The sequence below is a fragment of the Seriola lalandi genome, unplaced genomic scaffold, assembly GCF_002814215.2.
Source record: "Seriola lalandi dorsalis isolate HSWRI2012SDOR001 ecotype SW California unplaced genomic scaffold, Sedor1 jcf7180002054763, whole genome shotgun sequence".
NCBI lineage: Eukaryota > Metazoa > Chordata > Actinopteri > Carangiformes > Carangidae > Seriola > Seriola lalandi.
In genome coordinates this window covers 472,708-496,043 of record NW_019525316.1, presented here as the reverse complement: position 1 = coordinate 496,043, position 23,336 = coordinate 472,708, and the positions used below count along the sequence as shown (strand labels likewise).

Here is a 23,336-nt window from a genome sequence, read left to right as displayed (position 1 = left end):
CCTCTCTCTCCCACACACACACACACACACACACACACACACACACACACACACACACACACACACACACACACACACACAAACAAACACACACACACACAAACACAAACACACACACACACAAACACAAACAAACACACACACAAACACACACACTGCAGACTCAGGGGGTTTGCAGTAGGAGTCAATTAAAGGAGCTCCCCATTGTAATTACACTGTGTTAGATATACTGGCCCACTGGGACATGAGTGTGTGTTTGTTTGTCCTTCCTCCTCCTGTCATCTTCCACTCCCACTCTTTTACTCTCTCTGCATCTACACCTGGGGGTGTTTTGAGGGCGGGGCTCATTAAACCCTAAATTCCCCTTTGGTCTCTCTAAATAAGAGGTCAAATACAGAGATTGTTCTATTACTAGGATCCTTTTAAATGAGGTGGAGCATAAATTTAATGAATGCAGAACAGAAGAATATCAGAAGTATATCATATCAAAGGACAAACCAAGAGTGCTTAATTTTAGTATTTAATTCTATTTACCATTATCATTCAAAGTATTGTTGCCAAAAAACATGAAAAAAAATAAAATCACTTCACACCCTATCAATGTGCCTCCTGTCTCTCTGCCCATGTGTCTCATCTGTCTCTTCCTCTTTCTTATCCTGTTCGCTCTGGGTCAGAAAAACTGCTGACACATCTAAACCTGCTCTGCCAGATTCAATCAATACAAAAACACTATGTCACTACAACACACACACACACACACACCCACACAAACACAGACACACACACACACACACACACACACACACACACACACACACACACACACACACACACACACACAGACACTCTGAAAAAGAGCGCTGACAGACATCCATATTTTTTGTGTGTAAGCTATTTTACCCAAATAGCAATTTCATTTTGCATAGTTACAGGGTAGTGGCAGCAAGTTAGGACAGTTACAGAGAACCTCACGTGTTAATATGTGCTGGATCACAGCTGCATTTTGGTGTATGGTTTTGATATTACTGACTTCAATCTCTAAAATTTATAGCATCACACAGTTATATGTGAATGCAATCACATTCATCACATCTGTCCCCTCGACCCTCTTTTTCATGGCTGTTAAGTGCACATACGCTTCTTTGTCGACACAGCAGAAAAACAAAAAGTGACATTTGCCTAATGATGAGAATCGTAATTGGCTGCTCAGATTTAATTCTGAACTGATGTGTATGGACAGACGTGAGGTTTAGACTGTCTTTGATGCTCTGCAACATATAATATCTTACTGAAGGGTAAACTGTTCCATTAATTCAAGAGAACAATTTACTCATTTGTATGTAAGTGTGCACAATCGGATATAGTGCAATGATCAACAGTCACTCTTTATCTCCATGGTAACACTAGCCACTGGCCAATGGTAGATGAGCCAAGTAAAGAGGTGTACAGTAAGTCTGTGTTATAAATGGCTATACGACATTGTGTGTGTGTGTGTGTGTGTGTGTATGTGTGTGTGTATGTGTGTGTATGTGTGTGTGTGTGAGTGAAAGAGAGAGAAAGAGCGTGTTTGACCTTCTCACACACACACACACACACACACACACACACACGTGAGCTGACAAAATCTCATGAGAACTGCGGTTCTTGAACTACAAAAATATTATTTCTTGTTATCCCTATTACAATTAGTTGTGATAAGTCTATCAGTGAGTACATTGGTAAACAGGCAGATAAAACACATCTCTTCCATGCTCCTGAAGACATCATCAGTAATGTAATCTGGGGTCATTGGGTGTTTTGGGTCTTTCAAAATCAGATGCCCGTGTCCAGGCAACCCAGTATGATCAACCTTGACTTGTGGGTTGCCTGGGTGACATTTGCTCATCCCCATGGATCTGCTATCCTTGTCCAGACCCATCTGAAAATTTAATTAGTGAACTTTAGAGGTGCTGGGTATTTTGTTACCTTTTGACTGTGCCAGGCACCCTGTTTCTCGTCTGTATGCTAACCCTAAACTGGCTGGCTGCTGTAGTAGCTGTATATTCAGTACAGACGTGAGAGTCGTAAATATACTGTGGATGTAAATGTATTACACTTTTACATTTTGTGATATCATCTTTTAAAAACAACTGCCACAACTGTCATTTTGCAATAACTCAGTATTTCCACAGAAATGTAATAGTTATTCACAACAGTAAGTCTATTTTCTTATTTTTGTTTCTGTGTCAATGGAGAGACTGAAGCATGTGTACGTGTGTGTGTGTGTGTGTGTGTGTGTGTGTGTGTGTCTGTATCCACACCCACACAGTCTTATTTGGGTTCCTAATGAGCTGCTGATGTTTAACAAGAGGAAGCACAGCATGAATGCCCATTAAAAAGGAGAGAGTAGAAACCACAACTACAAAATGCAACTGAGATCTCATCTCTGCAGCCACTGCGGGACACCAATTCAACATACTTAAAACAAAAGCAGGCATACATTTATTTTCTGGTCCCTGACCTTTAAAAATAATCCTCTTCATAATGAGGTGCAGCGAATAGGCATTTGGGGTTTCCAAGTTTTTTACGCACATTTGCACTTTAAAAGATGGCAAAAACATAAATGTTGCAAACACACACAGACAACTTGAAAGTCGGCGAGGTGTGTCTCACTGTCCCTGAATAGAACTGAGGGTTTCGTGCTTGGCTGTGGTTTAAGAAGAGGAGACAGAGAGAGGGAGATGAGAGACAGATGAGAGGGAGAACGAGGGAATGAACCCTGAGGAAACTAATTTATATTCAGGATGGAAATAAAAGGATTGATGGTTAAGCATTCTTCAGCTGGATACTTTACAGGCTTCTGTGTCTTTGTTTCACAAGACATCACTCATGGAAGCTTTACATAACTTGTTAATGACCCGCAGAGAAAGACGGGAGAACAGGGAGAGAGGACGGGTGAGTGGGTGGATGGGTGCATACTCTAACCTGTGATGGGACCTGAAGCTGGACAGCTTTACTGTAGCTCATTGAGGCACTGAGAAACTGGCAGCCAAGGAAACTCTGAAAGCATTCCCAACCCATTTCATGAACCAAAACACTGATTTCCAGCCAGCTACTCTTCTGTTCAGCATTTCTGAGGATGATCCTGTGTTCTGACCTTGTGGTGGAGGCAAAGGCAAAAACCTAACTCTACTCAATAATGTATCACATTACTATTTGCATTTGTCAAAGTGATATTTTAAGACAGCACTGATATTTAATGCAGAATATTTAGCTAATACGAGCAGAAAAAAGCGATAATGTGTGTCCTCCTTATCCGTACACACTAAACACTCAAAATGCCAAACTCTGTGTTCTGGTACATCCACACACACACTCATAATCAGACTCAACTTGTCAGTTTTTAAGGGACTATATGTGGCATCTCAGCATGTATCAGTCAACAAATTAATATTGAGAAATGCATAATCAACATAAATAAATGAAACCAAAACCAGCGGAGTGGAAGTCATCCATGCAGTGTGTTTTCATTTGCTGTCATGAGGATCAGATTTCATGAGACAGTTGCTTAAAGGCTTTGTGCCAGAAAACAGAAGAGAAATACTGTTGTTCCGCTCCAGCACCTATAAACAGCAAGGACATCATACCATTCTGAAGGCAGCGTATCAGCCCACAGTGTCACTAAACAAAAGTGTCACCCCCAATCTATGGGATATGGAAAGTATTCCTCGAAAGATCTATTCACAAAACTGCTGAGAGGATCTTTTACCTTACACTAAAGTAGATAAACCTGAAAATTGAACTTTGTCACCGACCGACCTTTATATTTGACCGACCTGTCAATAAGACTTTGAAATGTAATCTTTTTAAAGATTCAGGTCAGTTACTGAGGCTAAGTTAATCATAAGGCTCATGAGGCTGAAAAAAGTACCAAAAGAATCTCTACTTCCCTCGAGTCCACAATTGCCAAATGGACAATTGCAAAACTATCAGTTTTTTTCCTGCAGAAAACCCTGCAGTGTGTTTGTTTGGCTCTTGTTTGAAGTTATAACAGAATTCAAGCAGTGATGGTATATTATCATTATTATGGTTAATATGTATTTTTAAATATATTATTATTTATCTTTAATATACTGTAAATATAAATATATATTTATCTGCACACAGTAAATGCCAAAATAAGTCCATGAAAATACGACATTAGCTGTGAGACAATAATTTAGTAAACAACAAAACATAAACTGTGAAATATAACAAATGAATGCTGCTATCAGTGGCAGAGTGGCCATCTGGAGTACCTGCACATTTCCCAATGGGCCACTCAAACTGTTATGAAAAGATTAAAAAATGTCTCATGCTGTGTGATCTTGCATTAGTTTGGCCTGCCAGCTCCAGACAGTGTGTGTGTGTGTTTATAGCAGGGATATAAATTCATTAAATCTCACAAGTGTATCTCTGCTCCCATATACTAGAATTACAATCTTAGCAGGCAATATAAAAAATTGGATAAATGTGGACACAGACCAATTTTTAGGTTTCCATGTTGTATTTTGGAATTACATATATGTACAACTCATATACCAATGCTTCATTTTAAATGTTTTAAGAAATATTATATCAATAATAATTTATTTGCTATACAGGGGCTGGATATAATAACATGAACAGATACATAGGTCCAAAAGGTGAGATCTGTTACACAGCTGTTTAAATAGATTATTCATATTATTGTTTTTTATCTCTTTCCCTGTCTGTTAATATTGTAATTTATGTTTGTTAGCACATGGGCAACAGGATAGAAACACTCGGGTTATCAGCAACAGGCTGGATATACTGCATGTCAGATGGACTGATGATAGACAGCCCTTGTATGGAGTTCTCTTTCATTAACAAGTGTCAAATACGACTTTAACAATTAAGCTCCATGAGCACATATTGTGGGACATCAGTATTTGCAATGGAACAGATAATTTGGTTCATTCAGTGATAGCCTGAGCCTTTATTAAACACCCAGCCTTTGTGTGAGAGGACTGATAAAAGGATCATGAGGACAGGAGCCGATAACCCACAGCGCTGAGTAATGATAAATGTAAAGATGAATATACCAGAGGGATGACCAGCCAGCAAAAATGCCACCATGTGTATGATTACATTGTCTTCGCTGCAGAACTCTTCACCAAAACACAGAAGCATACCACATATTGTTTAATTCTTCACTGGAGTTTCAAGGTGGTAGACGGTGCAGATAAAATGGTGTGACTTCTTTATCTGGATTTCTTTATTTGGGCTACTTGTTATCAGCAATGGGCCAACTTACACACCATAACTATGTTAAAATATCTCTACAAATGAAAGAGTGGACCGTGTCATTTATGACTAAGGCACAAGAAGTCCTATTCTCCTGTTCCCACTGTTGCCACAAGAGCCATGTTTAACCTTTTATCACAAAGATGAGCAGTTTCAGATCCTTGTTAAGGGTCAGGAAACAGCAAAAGGCTCATGATCCCAGGTTGGAATAGTGAACATGTGCAGACCATTTCACCCCAACAGCAGACACAGGTCTTTCCCGGGTCATAATGAGATTAACCTGTTTTAGAAATCTCACTTTCTGGAACATCCCTCTGGAAGACATTCAGGAAATTAGACAAAATCCACACTCACGCGTTTGTATGTTATCAGCCTCTATCCCTGTTTCCATCCCTCTGAACCACCAAAGAACAGTAATTACTGTAAACGTCGGAGCAACAGAGGAGAGAGCAGAGAAAGCGCGAGGGAGGATAAAGGAGACGAGAGAGATAATGGCTGTCGCAGCTGGAGCCAAAAGCTGTTCATTAAACCAACCCCACCCCCAACTCACACTCACACATGGCACTGCAATGCACATCAGAACATAGATACAATACACATATACATGCCTATCTCCTGCAACACATTGGTGTTCAGATCACTTTGCAGAAGTAAGCAACATTCAGATTAGCATTCACAATTATTCAAATTTTCAGTAGTTCCTCCTCTAATCTTTCTTAATTTTCTCATTCTATCCTTTCCCAATTTCCTTGTCTTTTTTCCTGCAATCACTCCATTTTCCTCGACCCTCTCTTCTTCTTCTTCTTCTTCTTCATGCACTCTCTCCATGTCCATGCCTCTTTGTCTTGTCTCTGTAACTCCCCTTTCTTTGCCCTTGATCGTTTCCATCTCTTTCAGTTCTTTCCTTCCATACTTTTTTCCCCCCTTTCTTTCCCCCAGTTTGCTCGTTTCCTCTTCCATTCTTCACCTTCTTCTCTTCACCTCTCCCCACGAGCCCACGCACTGTGCAGCCTATCTAAGTCAATTAAACAAATGGTTTTTATTTTCTCTTCCTATTATACTGTCTGTCGCTGCATTCATGATGGACTTAAAGTCATTCATTACACTAAGCTGTACGTGTGTGTGTGTGTGTGTGTGTGTGTGTGTGTGTGTGTGTGTGTGTGTGTGATTTCGCAAAGCATAAGCTAATTAGGTAGCACCCATGGCACTGCCAGCTACAATGGCAGACCAAGGAAATGTTAGAGAGATAAGGCTGAACATACTAACACGTACAGACAAGGATTATTGTAATGACTTCAGGCAAACACACATGTGCAAGGCACAGGGATATTCTAATGTATGGGGTCAAATCAAGCAAACTTTCTTTTTGCACCCTCTTTTTTTGCACATATATTTTTAATTGACTCTGTAATTTCCTCCCCCTTTCCTTGATTTCTCCCTTCCTTAGGTCATTTATTTAGAAAATACATCAGTTGTATTTCAGCACAAGATATTCTTTGTCCCATGTAAAACATTTGGAGAGTGATAACTTTTCCATTTGTTAAGGTATGCTAGTCTGACAGTGTCTGCATCTCATTTAGTCGCTCAACAGATGGTCAATAAATATAAAGGAAAGCCATGAGAATAAATTACTCCTACACACAAACAAGAAAGTTATACTCACACATCTACAACGCACATCTGTCCACACAGAGAATTACACCTACACACAGATATGCAAAGCTATATTACGACAAACCCGACACACACACAGAAAATTGTAAGAACCCCAAAAAGGAGAGTCAACACACACAAATAGAAAGTTACACCTACACACACACACAAGAACCCAGACTCATTTCTGCTTGTGTAATTGAAGCCACAACAGTTTTCAGCAGTGGTATAAATTTATTGGCTCCACACTTACACATGACATCAGGTACTTGTGTGTGTGTCTGTGTGCAGCAGATCTGTGATGAATCGTCTCATCGTGTCTATACAAAGGTAATAAACAATACAACACACTGTTCAACAGGGAGACGCCTTGCTTCCACCATGGTCAAATGAGGTGTAGGTGTGTGTGTGTGTGTGTCTGTGTGTGTGTGTGTGTTAGTGTGTGTGTGTTTCCCAAGAGGCCCAGTTACAGCCTCATACACACAGAACCATAAATACAGCAACTTCAAACCTTTTATCGAGCAGAGTTTGTTCTCCCTGTTCCTATCCTTCTCCTTTTCACTTTCCTCAAGTTTTCTGCTTTTGCCCATTTTCCATCTTGTGCTTTTATTCTTCCCCTTATCCTCTATGCCCCTGTGAGTACTTTATTTCATCCTGTAAGACTCTCTCCCTCTCATCTATTTTTCTCTTTTCCTCACAATCCTTTTACCTCCGGCCTTCGCTACTACAAATGAGGAGCCAACATTTTCCATTCAACCTTTTGTATCAATCACATGAGAAAACTACAATAATTCACAGCAATCAGGGCGTCCAAAAGCTTCCACTGATAAACTTTTGTACAGTACAACTTCGGAAGTCAAAACTCTGAGAAACAATGTCATTTTCCTCTGAGATAAGACTCGACAGGACAGTTATTGTGCAAAGTCACAGATTGTATTTTTCTCCTGGTCTGAATGAAGTATTTATCACAGACTGTATCTGAAACCATTGCACACAAGTCTTGGTGAATGCACACAAAACTCACAATGAACACCTGATTGAGCATGTAGTAGATGAGGCATGTTATGTAGCTCATGTGGTGGAAGAAGCATTCAGATCCTTTACTAATGTAAAATACAATACAATACAGCAATGTAAAAATATCAATTACAAGTGCAAGTCCTCCATGAAAAATCTTACTTAAGTAAAAGTACATATGTATTAGCAGCAGCATGTAGTTTAAGTAATAAAATAAAAGTACTGGATTAGTCCCTTTAACTTATATACTATTATATTTGACATCATTACATTGATGAGGTCAAATATGTCAATAGTACAATATTTCCTTCTGAAATGTCATGGAGTGGAAGATTAAAGTATAACCATGAAATTGAAAAACCCAAGTACCTAAAAATTGTACTTAAGCAGTACTTGAGTAAATGTACTTAGTTACTTTCCACCACTGCCTGATTCTCAGTTTGTTTAAGAAAAATCATATTCTGTTACACGCCCAAACTGCATATCTACTAATACTTCTCATGTCAGACTATGGAGCAGACTGCTCACTTTATTCTGTGCACCAAGTGTGCTTAGGTGTATGCAGGGACAGTCCACAGTATGGATTTTATGAAATGGTATCACCATCCATACAAGTTCATACTGTATTTTCTATACCTCAAGATTCTCAAATTCAAATGCTGACACTGGTCTGTAAAAAAAAAAAACTGAGCTTTGAGGTGTCATTCAAAAGCTATATACAGTATAATGCACATATCAAAAGATGCAGTTAAAGAGACTTGGCCTGAGAGCCAATGAAAAGAGGAAGTGTCAGTCAAGTAGAGAAATGATGATCAGGCAGCAGGGAGCGAATGAATGAAGCTGAGGGAGCGGGAGCGAGACGCATAGGAGCAGGTTTAGAGCAGATAGAGAGGTGTGTAGGTGTGTGTTTTATGGGGAAGCATGTTGGCCATGTAAGGAGTATGTGTGAGAAATGGGTTTCAAGCCAGCAAGGGCTGATGCAGCATAACAGTAAGTTCACACATGAACATGCAGACATGGACACACATGCACACACACACACACACCCTTGTCTTCCTATATTTGTGGGGACCTGTCATTGAACTAATATGTTCCCTAGCCCCTTAACTTTAACCATTACAACTGAATGCCTAACCCTACAATAAACCGAATTCTAACCTGAACCCTAAAACCAGGCATTAACCCTCAAACAGCCATTTACACTTGTGGGGTCCAGATTCGAACCACACATAATATAATATAGTAAAACAAGCCCACACACACACAAATACAGACAAAGACACACACATACACACACATATATATATATATATATATATATATATATATACACACACACATAAATGTTAGTTTAAACATACACACACACAAACACACACATGCTCACTCCAGAGAGTGGAAGTTGCTTGAGGGAAGCAATAAAATGTGTTGTGGCCAGATCTCATCTGTCACTGCTTATTGCAGCACTGCAGTCTGACCAAAACACACACACACACCCACACACACACACCCCTCTGTAGTCCACAGCAACACACAACAGTGCAGAACATGGTCCAAACACACACACATCCCTCGGCAGTCTATCTGCATCACTGCACAGTGCTGCATGCACACACAGACACACACACGCACACACACAAACACAGACACACACAAACATATAAACTCCCTCTCTCTTTGCTTCCCTTGGTTATATTAAGAGCAGTAATGATGCTGTGGCATTACTTCATTGTGTGTATCAGTGTGCATGCATGTATGTGTTGGTGCTGGTGTTGTGGACAGAGTAGCTATTAACATAAAGAATGGTTTTATAGCACAAAACACTCCCCCACTGTAAAAAAAGACTAGATCCCCAACACACACACACACACACACACACACACACACTAATGACCTATTTTGTAAAGCACACTGAACATTCCCAGTACACAATAATAAACTCCTCATTTGTTATGTACTTAAGCCATTAAGGGGAGAGGGAGAGAGCACAAGGAGAGGAGGAGTAGAGAGGGGAGAATGAAAAGAGGAAGAAGACAAAGGGCTGCACGTGAAGAGAAGAAGAATCAGAAGAATCAGAAGTATCATTGTGATAGTTAATGTAGATGAGAGATACAATAAGAACAATAAGAGAAACCGCAAGAAGACAGCCGGAAGGATAAAGACAGGAAGAAAGTGAAATGAAGGACTTCTCCACTTCTTCAGCTGGCCAGTACAGGATGCTGTCCATGCAATGACAGTGCCCCCTATCGGCAGCCTATAGAATACCACTATGGATATGGGCAAATCTGCATGACATCCAGGTTGAAGTTCCCTGCATTTCTGTTGTGCTTTATTGTAGGTTTTGGCTGTGTCTGTCTCTGCATTGCCCATGTAGAGCTAATGTGATTGGAGCTTTGGCTGAGTGGGTGTCGCATGGGTTTGGAATTAGCTGCATGTGCGTGTTCTTGTTCCCAATTTGTTCTTTTTTGTTGTTTGGTTTAATACTTTCAAAGCCATCACAGGTGGTTCAGAAACAACTTCTTTTTAAACCTTTCACAGATGTTTAAAAAAGGCTTAACATCCTGTCTGTGTACAATAATTACAGTAAATGTGACTATGTAAAGTGATCCTGTAAATGTCACCCCCTTTTTCTCCCACACAAGAGGTCAGTTTGAAAATACTGACTTAATAAAATAACTGGTGACATCATTATGAGGTTATATAGGAGGCCAGGTCCAGTGTTATTCTTTACACATATGCAAGTACATGAGAGTCCACTCAGGTCTGAGTGATGTGAATTGCGTCATCAGAGGGTGTAGGCGAGGCTCTGTGGTGCCAACAGCCGTCCATGTGCACGTCCACAAAGGAGGCTAAAAAGCTGACAATGAAATATGAACTGTGACATCAGCCTATAATCATCTGAAATGTGACATCGTCTTTGAGGTCACAGAGTAAGTTTATACATTAGAAGTGATGACATTCGAGCATTTACACATGAATGCTTAGTGGTATATTATATATCATATTGTACTGTTCTTGTTGTTGTTGTTGTTGTTGGGGATATATTTTCTGATTATAAAGCTCATTTCCATATCATCTTTAAACTTATCGAGGGAAATCCAGCAGGACTCAAGCTAAAAGCATAGCACAACTATTGGTGCTCAGTAAATAAATAAATAAATAACTAAATGGCAGGTGACAAATCAAGCATAACTGCCTACAATAATGTCTGACGCGTGACATCATCTGTAATGTCACAGATGCAGGAAACCATTCACAGTTACAGGCAGAACACTGCAGACATTCTGTTATGCTAACTGCTAAATGATTAAAATCTCATGCCCTTGGCTCTTGTTTTTGAAAAGTATCACCCTGTGACAATTTATGTTAACTGACAAAGTAGCTGTGACACACAGTGCATTTCCTGCTCTCTTTTAATCTCTCCCTCCCTCTATCTGTATGACTTCCTCTTCTCTTCTCCCTGCCGCATCTCTCTCTCTGTTCCCCTCTTGTTTTCTCTCACAAACTCTTCGTCCCTTTCTTCTTCTGTTTAATCCACTCAACGTAGTTGGCTCTTCATCTCCCTCAAACTGGAGCCGAATTCCCATGGGAATCTTGAACCGCATTTAATCAGCAGTTTTCCAGTTTTCCCAGCTTCAAATCCAATCCCACGCCCGCACGCCCGCACGCACGCACGCGCACACACACACACACACACACACACACACACACACACACACACACACACACACACACTTATCCATATCTCATCTAACATTCTGTCTCTATTACTTTCTCACTACACCCTCATAATTCTTTACATGCAAAAACATGCAAACAGATCCATGCTCAAAAATATGAGTGTGTTTGTACGAAACAAGAATAAGAGTCGACAGCCATAACAACAGCTGTGAGGTTGTAATGCTCATTGTAAACCAAATTGTGTGAGTCAGAGTTTACGTTTTATCTGTAAGCATCATGGTGAAGTGAATAAAAATGGTAGTGGTTTGTAAGGCAATGGTAGTCATATTGAAATGCTTTAGTGACAGTGTTAATATGCTGCTGTTGTTATTTTGCAGGTTTTTGATCATAATTCAAAGTGTTGTAAAAAAGGCCTGATGGTAATGCTAGTAATAAAGTTATTACCTCTGCCAAGGAGGTTACAGTCATGGTCAGAATTATTGGCATCTGACATTGAAGTCATTGGACTGACTTGACTTGGTTGTTCAACAGAAACATTTTCAGAAATAAAAAATATATATATATATATATATATGTTGGCATCCATGACTTTTAAGTATAGAATTTAGAATATCTTCAGAAATAAATGCAAATGAACCAAGTTTGTATCAGTCAGAATATTCAATAAAATGTCCAAAGTTATTGAACAACAACAAAAAACAAAAATGTTTTCATATAATGAAATAAAAAATACAGACGTAAAATGTACCGCATACACAATTGGCATCCTTTTGTTGAATTTAGATGAGTTCCTCAAGCAAAACAAATGATAGGAAAAATAGTAGGGCTCCATGAGCAAAAGTCAAGGAGGACATCACTCTTGAAAGAAAGGCAGAAAAAGGCAAGCATCTCAGCACTTTGTATATTTGGCTTCACATAACCATCTTTCCTATATATCTAAACACTGTCTTTAAAGTCAAATGCAAATTAAGTTTTGGATATTGAAAAAATTATTAGATGAAATAAGTAGATGGTTTATTGCTTTGAGTATAGAGCAGCTATGTCATGTAGTTTATGGGTGAGTATTGCTCATTTGCAACGTTCACTCTGAGCTCATTCACCTGGCTGCTTTCAATTAATGCTTGCACATATACAATCATTGTGATGGGACAAACACAACACGTACACACACTTGTTGAAATTCAAACACCTTGGAGCCATGAAGTCTCAGAGGAGTCAGGCATCAGATCACACAGTGAAATCCAGACAAACACGTCCTTGCACACATAACAACTTGCGGTTTAAATTCTAGTGAAGGCATCTGGTGTGTTTTAAGAGAGTAAGACCTGAGGTTGTTCTGGGAATACACACACACACACACACACACACACACACACACACACACACACACACACACACACGGATCTAATCACAGATGCTAGCAAAATCTTAGATACATGTCAGGGTCCATCCAAAAGCAGCCGGGGGATGCTGTCTGTCTTTTTGTGCATGGGTAGGCGTAGTGTCTCCTTGTGTATGTATATTCTCATGTGCGTAAGTGCGCAAAGGTGTTTATGTGTCTATTTATATTGTGTTTACATGCATTTAGCCCACCTTTGCAATAAGGCTGAGAGGTTCTTGGCAGGAGGATGGCAGTGCTGATGTCATTTCCTGTGCCAGGTCAGGTATTTCCGGTTGCAGGTACATCTCTAACATGGAAGCCAGCTGAGACAAACCTTGTTCCTTCTGTTCAGACATGGAATTCAGGTCTGTGGTGAAAAAAAAGAAATGAATAAGTAAAAATCGCCTGGCTGTCCCTGTGAGAAATGTGCAGAAAGAGATTTAGAACAAGCAAACTTTGTCTTCTGCTTTGACACTGACAGACACAGAAATACACCCATCTCTAACAGCAGAAATATGATGGTGAGGGCTGCCATTTTTTTATTGAACCGGTATTAGATTCACACAAACACACACACACAAGACTTACGTGATTCATGCTCTTCCAAAGTGTATAGTTCTTCACTACTGCCCTTAGATGTTTTTAACTAGAGGGAAGGGGAAGAAGAAGAAAGTGCTTTTCATCCTTTAAGTTACAAGGTCATCATAACACAGTAGCAATGTGCAGCACTTCACAACTAGCAGGATTATTGCATCTTTCTTGGTGCACATTATTGTGAAAGTGTCTGTCTGTAGGAAACTCCAGAAACATACCAAGGCAAAGATGAGTCTCGCAGCCAAACGGACTGAATCAGTGGGAATTCTGGGTAGCAGGTTCTGCAGACATTTACACTCTCTCTTATGGCTAGACCATGCTTGTTTCTGCAAGAGAAGGGCATTTTAACAGATTGACACAAACAAACATATACACACACACACTTTCATACACACACACACACACACACACACACTTTCATACACACACACACACACACACACACAAATGATAGTACCTGGCAAGTGGCATTGCAGTAGCGAGCCGTCTTACACTGGGAACACCTCAACAATGTCTCACGTCTAGACAGAAGGAGAGAGAAAAAGATTTATCATTCTGCACATACTGTCAACTGAACTTAAACAAATCTGGCACTCCAGCATTAAAGAAAACAAAATCATTCAAAGGCTGATTCACTGTTATCAAGAAGCTCTCTACGCCAGAGGTTAAAAAATATTTAAGCTTTCCATACAAAATGAATGACTCAGTGACCAGGAATGGAACCGCAACTTGAGATTTCTAAAATCACAGACGTCAGACTTTCATTACTGTTGCACCATTTAAGTGTCTGAATAAAAACTGTTCAGCTGCTCCGCATACAAAACTGTATTGGTCATAGCTAAGCGGTTACATTAGGAACAGACCCACATATCCACTCAAGCATCCTTTATGCTCCTGTCATTGTCTTGACCTTTTCCCATCAACAATCTTGTCTTATCCTTTTCTGTTTGCTATATTAAGCTGAGTGTGTGCATCCATTACCTAGTTGTATCTACCTGCTCATCTTCTTTTAGATTGTCATCTAAGAGCAATACATTAGCTCCATTCTCCTCTCTGTCAGAGCTTGTTTTTGCATTACAGTACTCGCAGGTGTCTGAGCATCTGTGTGTGCCCGCCTGTGATATCTGTTTTTGTGTGTATGTACGTTTCCTGCCTCCGAGGTCTGATGTGTCTCTCAGAGTGACACCACTGTCCTTTCCAGTTTGCCTGTCAGTCTGATGACAAGCAAGAGCACAGCAGTGTCTGTCTGCGACACAGCCAATTACAGCCAGTAGACAGTGCATCACTAAAACACACATACAAACACACAAGACAAGATCTGAGTCAAACGACCTCTGCCAGAGTTTGTGTGTGTGTTCGGGCATAGGTCGGTACAATAAATACAGATTATATACATAGGTAATGTGCTTGCAATACATAATATTACAGCAGGGTTTTTTTGTTTTATTTGGCATTTTTGCTTTTATTCAGCAGTAGAGATTGATTGATCGATCAATCAATCAATCAATCAATCAATCTTTAAAAGTACTCCAGTGCTTTCATGGTCATACAATGAATAATTAAAGAATAATTTCAGTTTCCTGTCTAAAAAGAATAGTCAGTTTCACATGACAACACTGAAACCGGTTTTACTTGCTGCAGTCATTCCATGAATGTATGAACAGAGCTGGATTCGGCGCTGCCACTCAGCCGTTCTGCCAATTTGCCCCAGTGGCTACTTGTGGTACTGCAGCGGAAAAAGATGTTTTTTTTATCCTCAGCCTATCATTATAAAAGGGACATCTTTAAAACTGTGGAGAGGACAACCCCGACTAAAACTAGGTCAATTATCACTTTATGTTATGATTTTTTTTATCTATGGCTTCATATATGTAAAACTTTCCCAGAGCCTAGAAAAGTGAAAAGTTTTAATCTATATGATGTCATCCCAGTGTCTATTCCAAGTCTATGGACAAACACTAATGTGCATGTGCAGTGGGCCACACGATGCAGAAGCAATCCTAGAAGCCAGGCTTTTGGCATATCAAATCAAGTAATGATCAAATGACAGTAACAGATCCTTTACTAACATGCTTCAATGAAAGTGATGAGGCAAAATCAACAGTCCTTATATTGTTATTTTGCAAAATCTACTCAAATGTTTATCTGAAAATACCACAAGGATTCAGCAATCTAAGAAACCAAGCAGGTTAATCTTCTTAGTAGTTTTTAAACATACATATTAGTTTAAGATGATACTTTCCCTCTCTTTTTACAATCATTTTTTTAATATGTCACAAAGGAGACAGGCATGACACATGCAACAAATATCCCCAACTGAAATCAAACGGGGCTTGATACGATTACATGGTCTGCACCTTAGACCACTGAGTGACAGGGATGCACCAAATACAGAAGTTTTTTTGTCTTTAACTTTGAATGTCACCTCTGTAACAACATGGTGATGGACCATGTCTGTGTCTGTAGAACTTTATAATCTCATTTTATGCAGTATTTCTGGGCTTCAGTGAGGCACTTCTGCCAGACGCTCAGTCTCACAACTTTGATTTCATCTTGTCAAACACAGTCATGTTGAAAGTCTGCATTTAAAGTGCATTCGAAAGTATTCAGACCCCTTCAATTTTTTCACATTATATTATGCTATTTAAATAAATTTTTTCTGTCATCAATCTACACTCTACACCCCATAATGACAAAGCCAAAACAGAATTTTTGACATTTTTGCAAATTTGTTAAAAGGGAAAGTGAAGTCTGACTGACTGAATATTTTCTCAATGCACTGTAGATGCACAAGTAAGTACTAACAACAACTGACAAGCCCGAATGCTCAGTGACTTGCACTGAAGCGCACGTGTGTGTAAAGGATTTCTCTGCAGTATTAGTGTCATTCCGACACTAGAGCGTACGGGAAGCATGTCGTGGTGGGCAGAGGAGCCTAAGGCTGGTTTGGTATGAGTTCATATACAGTAAGAAATCACTCAGTGTGGTTCATCATACGATGGAGGGGAAATGATAAAGTATTGCTAATTAAATGTGACAATGGATGGTATTATGAGCTTACACACAGAAAATTAGATAATGGAGAACATGTTATGATGGATGTAAATACACTAGCCCGGGGCTTATCGTACTCAATGTGATATTTGATTAGATTGGACCTACTTATGGATGCAGTGGATGATATTATAAGAACCTTAAAGGCAAAAGCAGACATAGAATATGAATACACACAATGTGGGTCTGACAGAAGGCTGTTGCCTGTCAACATTAGCGACAGAAGTTAAGTGCGTTTCCTCTGACCATGTATCAGTGAGTGACAACACTGGTCTGTTGTTTTTGGCTCGAGGCCACTGTATGCTTGGATTAGTTTCCAAAACACACTCCTCTTTTCTGTTCTGTCCTCCTCACCCTCTTAGTTCCTTAATTTACAGCTTTCCTCTCCATCCATCTCATCTTTTCCTCCCTTTCCCCACCCCCCTCCTGTTATGCCACTGTGTCTTTTTTGCGATGACCTTTCCAGCCTAGAACCCAGTGGTGAATTTATAGTCTCACCCTGGGATGGTGGTTCATGAAAACACAGCTATTCTTGTCATGTTGAGACCGACCACAAACAGGGAAGCCACCCACAGTGTAAGAAACACATGCCTGCAGTATGTGACGCAAAGCTATAACACCAGATAGGACCACACCAGACCCAAACACGGTCAGGTTCTGTGCAGCTTCAACAGATCCACTGAGAACATAACTCAGACACTAAAGGTTTGGACACATCTTAAGCAGCGGGCTGCTGGGAAGTCCATCCATCTTCCATGACCCCAGACAGGAGGGCTGATGCTGACCACGACCCCTATATTTACCTTTATACATGTTCTTTGTAGCTTAACTTTGTGGGAAATGTTGCGCCTCGGGATGCAATCTTAAACTTAAAGAGCTATTTGGGGAAACCAGGACAGAAACTGTTCAAAATCTGTTTAGGAATGAATTAAATCACAAACATGGAAGTATTATGGGATTTATGGTCATTACTTGAGGCTCCATGCTGAGGTAATGGTAAGTAATACAACAAAGCTAAAAAGAGCTGGAAACAGCACAATAGAAAAAGAACACTTGGAAAATGTTATACAAAAATTCAAAGCAGAGTAATTTCTGAAGGACATTTAATGAGGGGGAAAATCAGTTATTCTAAAGGGTTATTCTAATGACTGAAAAGAGAAACACATACCAGTGTTTAAAACTATGCAGCAATCATATTCAAACTAGTTAAGGATTTTGTATATAAATGTTTTTGTAAATATATATTTATAATACATTTTTCTACATTTTATTTCTCTTTGTTAGCAAGATATGTTGTACATCTAATAAAGTTATGAGGTAATTCTTAAGAAACACTGTAAAAAGGTCAGCCATGAGACAAAGAAGACATTGTTGACTTGTAATGAAAATGGTGAAACTGGCCATTGATGAGTTAAATGATTGAGATTGTCAACACCGTTTCTAAACTATATTAATCTAAAGTGCCCTCCAAACGGTTTCCCTTCGATCTGATCTATACATGAAGCACCAGCTGATCTGATCAGAAAGCCATCTCTGAAACCACCAACACTGCAGCAGTTTCAGATATTTTACAAATATATTAAACTAACATAATTTACCAAAAGTTTCTGACAGATAGGGACAAGCAACCAGATGATATATGCCATGTGATGATAACAAATTTCCAACAGTCAGAATTTCCCATTGTAGGCAATGCTGCAAATCAACGAGCGGGACCGTTTTATGGTAATATTGAGTTTGCAGGAGTTCTGAATCAATGTGATGAAGTGGCCTGATTCCCCTAGTATAGTTCACTGGATTTGCCAAAAAAGACTTAGTTATTTTATTTTTTCATTCCTCAAAATGAGTCTCAAGGAAATTTTCTGTATCAAGAAACAAACTATCAAAACTGCAATGCATGTACGGTTTTACATACAGTACACTAAATTACTACTACCAAGCAATGACATATGGATCCAACAACTGAGTGACATGAGAGAAGAGTAATAATAAAAGGGAGGATGTGAGGCAGACATAATCATTCCAATAATATACTGTTTGTAGTTACTCAGCCACATTAATGCACAGTTGCACCACAGCAACTGTTGTTATGGTGACCGCCTCCAGGCTGAAAAGCTCTCAGCATTTACAGGATATTCACTCAAACACACAAGTGTATATGTGTTAGTCACATGATCCAGGTATTCCAGCAGGACTGAAGAGGTCATATCTTGGCTGAACATAAGTGGACATTCGTGGAACAAAATAACTTTCAGTCAGAAATGTCCTCTTTAGCAGAGAAAAATGTGACATTAATTTTGCTTATTGGCAAATGTGATTTTGAGGGTATCTGAAATATCTAACCATAGTTCCATATCATCAACAACAACAACAACAACAAAAACACGTTTCTTTTTATAGTATCATCCTGTAGTTCATCAGTTCAACCAAGAGCTCTTTCAGCTGACTGCCTCCTGTTTGTCATTTGGGACCATTTGGTTCGGGAAGAAACAAAACACCCACACATTTCACACACATTATTTCATGATTCAAATACACAGAAATGACTCTGCTCCGGCCTCTAGGCAATAACCAACAAGAATTCAAGATCATACGCTGCTACATACCGTACATACAGTAGGCCTATATACAGTACATAGGCTACAGTATGATACACACACCGATTTAACTCAGTACAAATATAGGTGGACACTAACAGCAGAGCAAGAAGGACCGCAATAAACAGGAAAAGACAGCAAAAAGATATAAACTTCCTTAGTCTTCAGCTCATTAGTGTGCAACAGAACCATAGAAATTACTCATTTTCATAGCGATTATGATTCCCCCTAGGAAACATATCTGTCTCATTTTCAGCCATGTTCTTTTCTGTCATGTTCCCCCCCGTCTTTTTTCATCCATTTCTTTTGCTCTCACTTTGTTCCCCCTGTCTTTTTTCTGCCCTGCTTATCCCTCTATGCCTCCGTCAGATGTTGTGTGAAGTGATAGTCTTCTGGATGGCAGGTCCATGCTTGGTCTATTCTGCCTGGCACAGTAGGAAAACTCATGAATAACATTAGATGGGTTTCATTAGGAACATGCAGAAGGCTGAATTAAAAAATAGACACTTTCTCTGCAACCCCCTCCTCTCCCTCTCAATATCATACTGTCTTATTTTGTGTGTGTGTGTGTGTGTGTCCCTCAAATTTTCATTGGGTCATTCATTCAATTTGGATTATCAATGTATCATTTAAGTTGTGCAAAAATGCTTGCTGCTTTTTTCCCCTTTAATATGTTTTTTTCCCTGACATTTACTTGACTAATCAATTAAAAAAAATATCCACATATTAATCCATAATGAGAACAACTGTTTGTTGTAGCCATAATGAAGATCACTGTATAAGTCTATGGCCCCGAGATGGAGCGCTTTGTATGTTCTCACTTAGTAACAGAGACAAAAAGAGGAGATTCACTAAATACAACATAACGTCACTAATTACAAAGAACATTAGACCCTTTTTCCATTGAAAGCCTGGTTGTTTTAACTGCATGTTATTTTGCTAAAATCAAACAGCACAATAATCTTAAATGTATTTTGTAAAAAAAAAAAAAAAAAAAAGTTAAAAGGTGGAACATCATTTTTCTTTTCATATACACTGGGATCCAAAAGTCTGAGACCACTTTAACAATGGAACAAGTATTAAAAAGACAAATCATGTGAGATAAACACTGAAGTCAGTGAAGAGACTGCTGAGACAATCAGATTATCCATTTTCATATAATTGTATGAATATCATGCTTATTGTGTCTATTTCTTTGAGGTATACAGTATACGGTCATGACAGTATATCGTCATGACCTTGCAAATTAGCGGATTCTTAAGTTATGCAAAATATCAAAACATGCAGTCACCATCAATTCCTGAAAACTGGATTTTTTTTTAAGACAAAAGCCTCATGCAAGGAACAGGTGATATGACAGAAAGGAGGACTTAAAACTGCCACTCAGTAGTAGAGGTGAAATACTGAGGTTTTTGCGCATTGATATGCAAGAGCATAGATATGTGCTCTCACATGTGCGTATCTGCAGTCAATTTTGTGAAGTCTATGCTATCAGACACCTAATTAGGCCTACCTCAGCATGTCTCTGTTGGTGTATGTGTGTGTAGCATGGTAATTAATTTCCCGTGAGTATTGGCTGCTGCACTGTAGTCACGAGAGTTAGTTCTGTGTTTATGTGTGTGTGCTTGTGTATGTTAATAATTAGTGGGGTCCTCTTTTCTGGGCTGTCCGGTCGTGCCTGAGTGAATTTTCTCATTTCCAGGCTGAGTGGCCAACACAGCATGGTGGCTTCCCACATGACAGGTAATGGTGTGAGAGTATGTGTATGTAAAGTAAATTACTGATAAATGTCAACATAAATCATAAGCACGATTCTTGATCAAAATTGTTGAAGAACAACCTCAATCCTGTGATTTTGTAGAGTTTTGAATGACTGTGTCTGGTCTGCTTGAGCCACTTCGCGTTTCCGTCTCCTGCAGTCTTTGTTGATAGTGGAAAACGACATGAAACAGGCTCTTCCCAAAAGCGTTTGACAAATTAGCTTTTCCTCATGCAGCAGAGCCAATTCCAGCACCGACCAGGCAAAGCAAACTTTGCCAGCACTGCTACTGCTCTGTATTTCAAAGCAAATGTGAGAGAATGTAAGCATGAGTATTGAACAAATGAGCAGCACTTCTGAAGCACTAAAGGGCCACTACTGCCATCTAGTGTTGCATTAATGCTACAGCAGCACAGCCTACACAGAACTGAAACACTCAGTACACTGCGGGCATCCACAGCACATCTACAGCAACACATCAGCACATGAGTTTAGTGCAGACTGGTGACTGGCATGTAAAGCATTGCTGCCGGTGTGTGTGTGTGTGTGTGTGTGTGTGTGTGTGTGTGTGTGTGTGTGTGTGTGTGTGTGAGAATGGGAGCGAGAGAGAGACACCAGCTGTGCTGCAGCTCAAGCGATCCTAGAACCCTTGCCGAGTTCTTAATGGTTGTTTAGAGGATGATTCATTGACACCTGAGGGGACTCATATGGGACGAGTCTCCTTATGGTTTTATTATAGTGATGATGAGCATGCACACACACACACACACGCACGCACACGCACACACACACACACACATCTACCCATGTTTCTTGTAATGTTTAAAGCCCTTTTCAAAAGGCATTAGTTTCTCCATTTCTCCAAGTAGAAAACTAAAACACATAAGGAGACATATATACATTAATCTAATAAGATCAGGATGAAAAAAAAGCCAAAATCTGAAATACAGAATGCACTAAACTAGAAGAACAGGTTAGGATGGAAATCATTATAGTGTATTTTACATATTCAGTCATTCTGATATTATATTGTAATACTGTAGCTCTTCTATTCAGTGTCTTGTGAGTGATCAGAAGAATTTTAAAAGCTATTCTAAAACATACGAGGACCTGGTGTAAAGAGAATAATCCCAGAGAAATATGAGCAGATGTGGTTTGATCTCAGTTAAAAGTTAAATTTCAAACAACCAGAGTTTAAGTTTGACTGAATTATGCAAGTAAAAAGAGAATTAATCGTCTGAGTGAGCTGTGTAATGGCACAAATAGCATTCTTGGTGTCCTAGAATGAAAGGATGGATCTGAACTTTGCTGTATTTCTGAGATAAAAGAAGCATGGCTGAGCTAATTTTGTGATGTGCTGACTGAAATGCAAACAAGAATCCACAAAAATCCCAAGCCAAGTGAATTTCAAAGAACTTCAGGATTGGCATCAAGTTTTCTGTCTTCATCAATATTAAACTGAAGGAAGAAATCGCATCCACATTGGTCATGGATAACAGCAATTCAAATCTTTGCTGAATGAGAAAATGAAAGGAAGGATTTATCTCAGACATCATTCAGAAATCTAATCATGTCCAGGTATGAGTTAAATTATGTTTTCTTTTGTTATGTTTTTTTTTTTTTGCCTTTTGCCCTGAGGTTTGAGAGACACAATAGCATTCACCAGTAACAGATGCAATGTCTAAGATCAGTGGAATAATGCGAATCTACAGGGAGCCTTCAAATTTCTACACACACACACACACACACACACACACACACACACACACACACACACACACACACACACACACACACGGTTCTGCATTTGCTGGAAAAACACACTCGTTTTCATTAATTTTGTTGCACTATGCCTAACCACCCTAGGAAGATTAAATGTTCAACCTCATGAGGGATGATGTAAAACTTCTATAAAAGCCTGTGGTCCTCACAAGTAGAGTTAAAAATTATGTACCCAGATGTTTTGCCTGATGAATACCAAGCATTACACACATGGGGAGGCGTGTTCCCACTTTACAGCACATCAGTTGGTTTGCATATGATACAGCTGTGTGTGTGTGTGTGTGTGTGTGTGTGTGTATGTGTGTGTGTGTGTGTGTGTGAGTGTGTGTGTGCATGCGTGCGTGCGTGCGTGTGTGTGTGTGTGTGTGTGCATGCGTGCACGTGTGTTTCCCAATGAGATGTTTTGAGACACCTGGGCACCTTAACTGCAGGAAGCAGGGAAACTAGAGGAAGATGGAGAACAGAGGGGAAGAGGAGAAAGAAGCAGATGCAAGCAAAACGCATGAAGCAGGGAGAGAGAGGAGAGGCAGGT

The 23,336-nt window shown here is 39.5% G+C and overlaps 1 protein-coding gene across 1 annotated transcript in view; it reads right to left on the bottom strand.

The window, feature by feature from the left end:
- Positions 1 to 23,336, bottom strand: part of smyd3 (SET and MYND domain containing 3) — a 64,346-nt gene that overhangs the window by 35,353 nt on the left and 5,657 nt on the right. Inside the window, exons 2-5 of the mRNA XM_023424962.2 lie at positions 14,070 to 14,133; positions 13,831 to 13,938; positions 13,607 to 13,664; positions 13,231 to 13,385 (exon numbers count right to left, since the gene is read on the bottom strand). Coding sequence (XP_023280730.1) covers positions 13,231 to 13,385; positions 13,607 to 13,664; positions 13,831 to 13,938; positions 14,070 to 14,133 — 385 coding nt within the window. The remainder of the gene's footprint in view (positions 1 to 13,230; positions 13,386 to 13,606; positions 13,665 to 13,830; positions 13,939 to 14,069; positions 14,134 to 23,336) is intronic.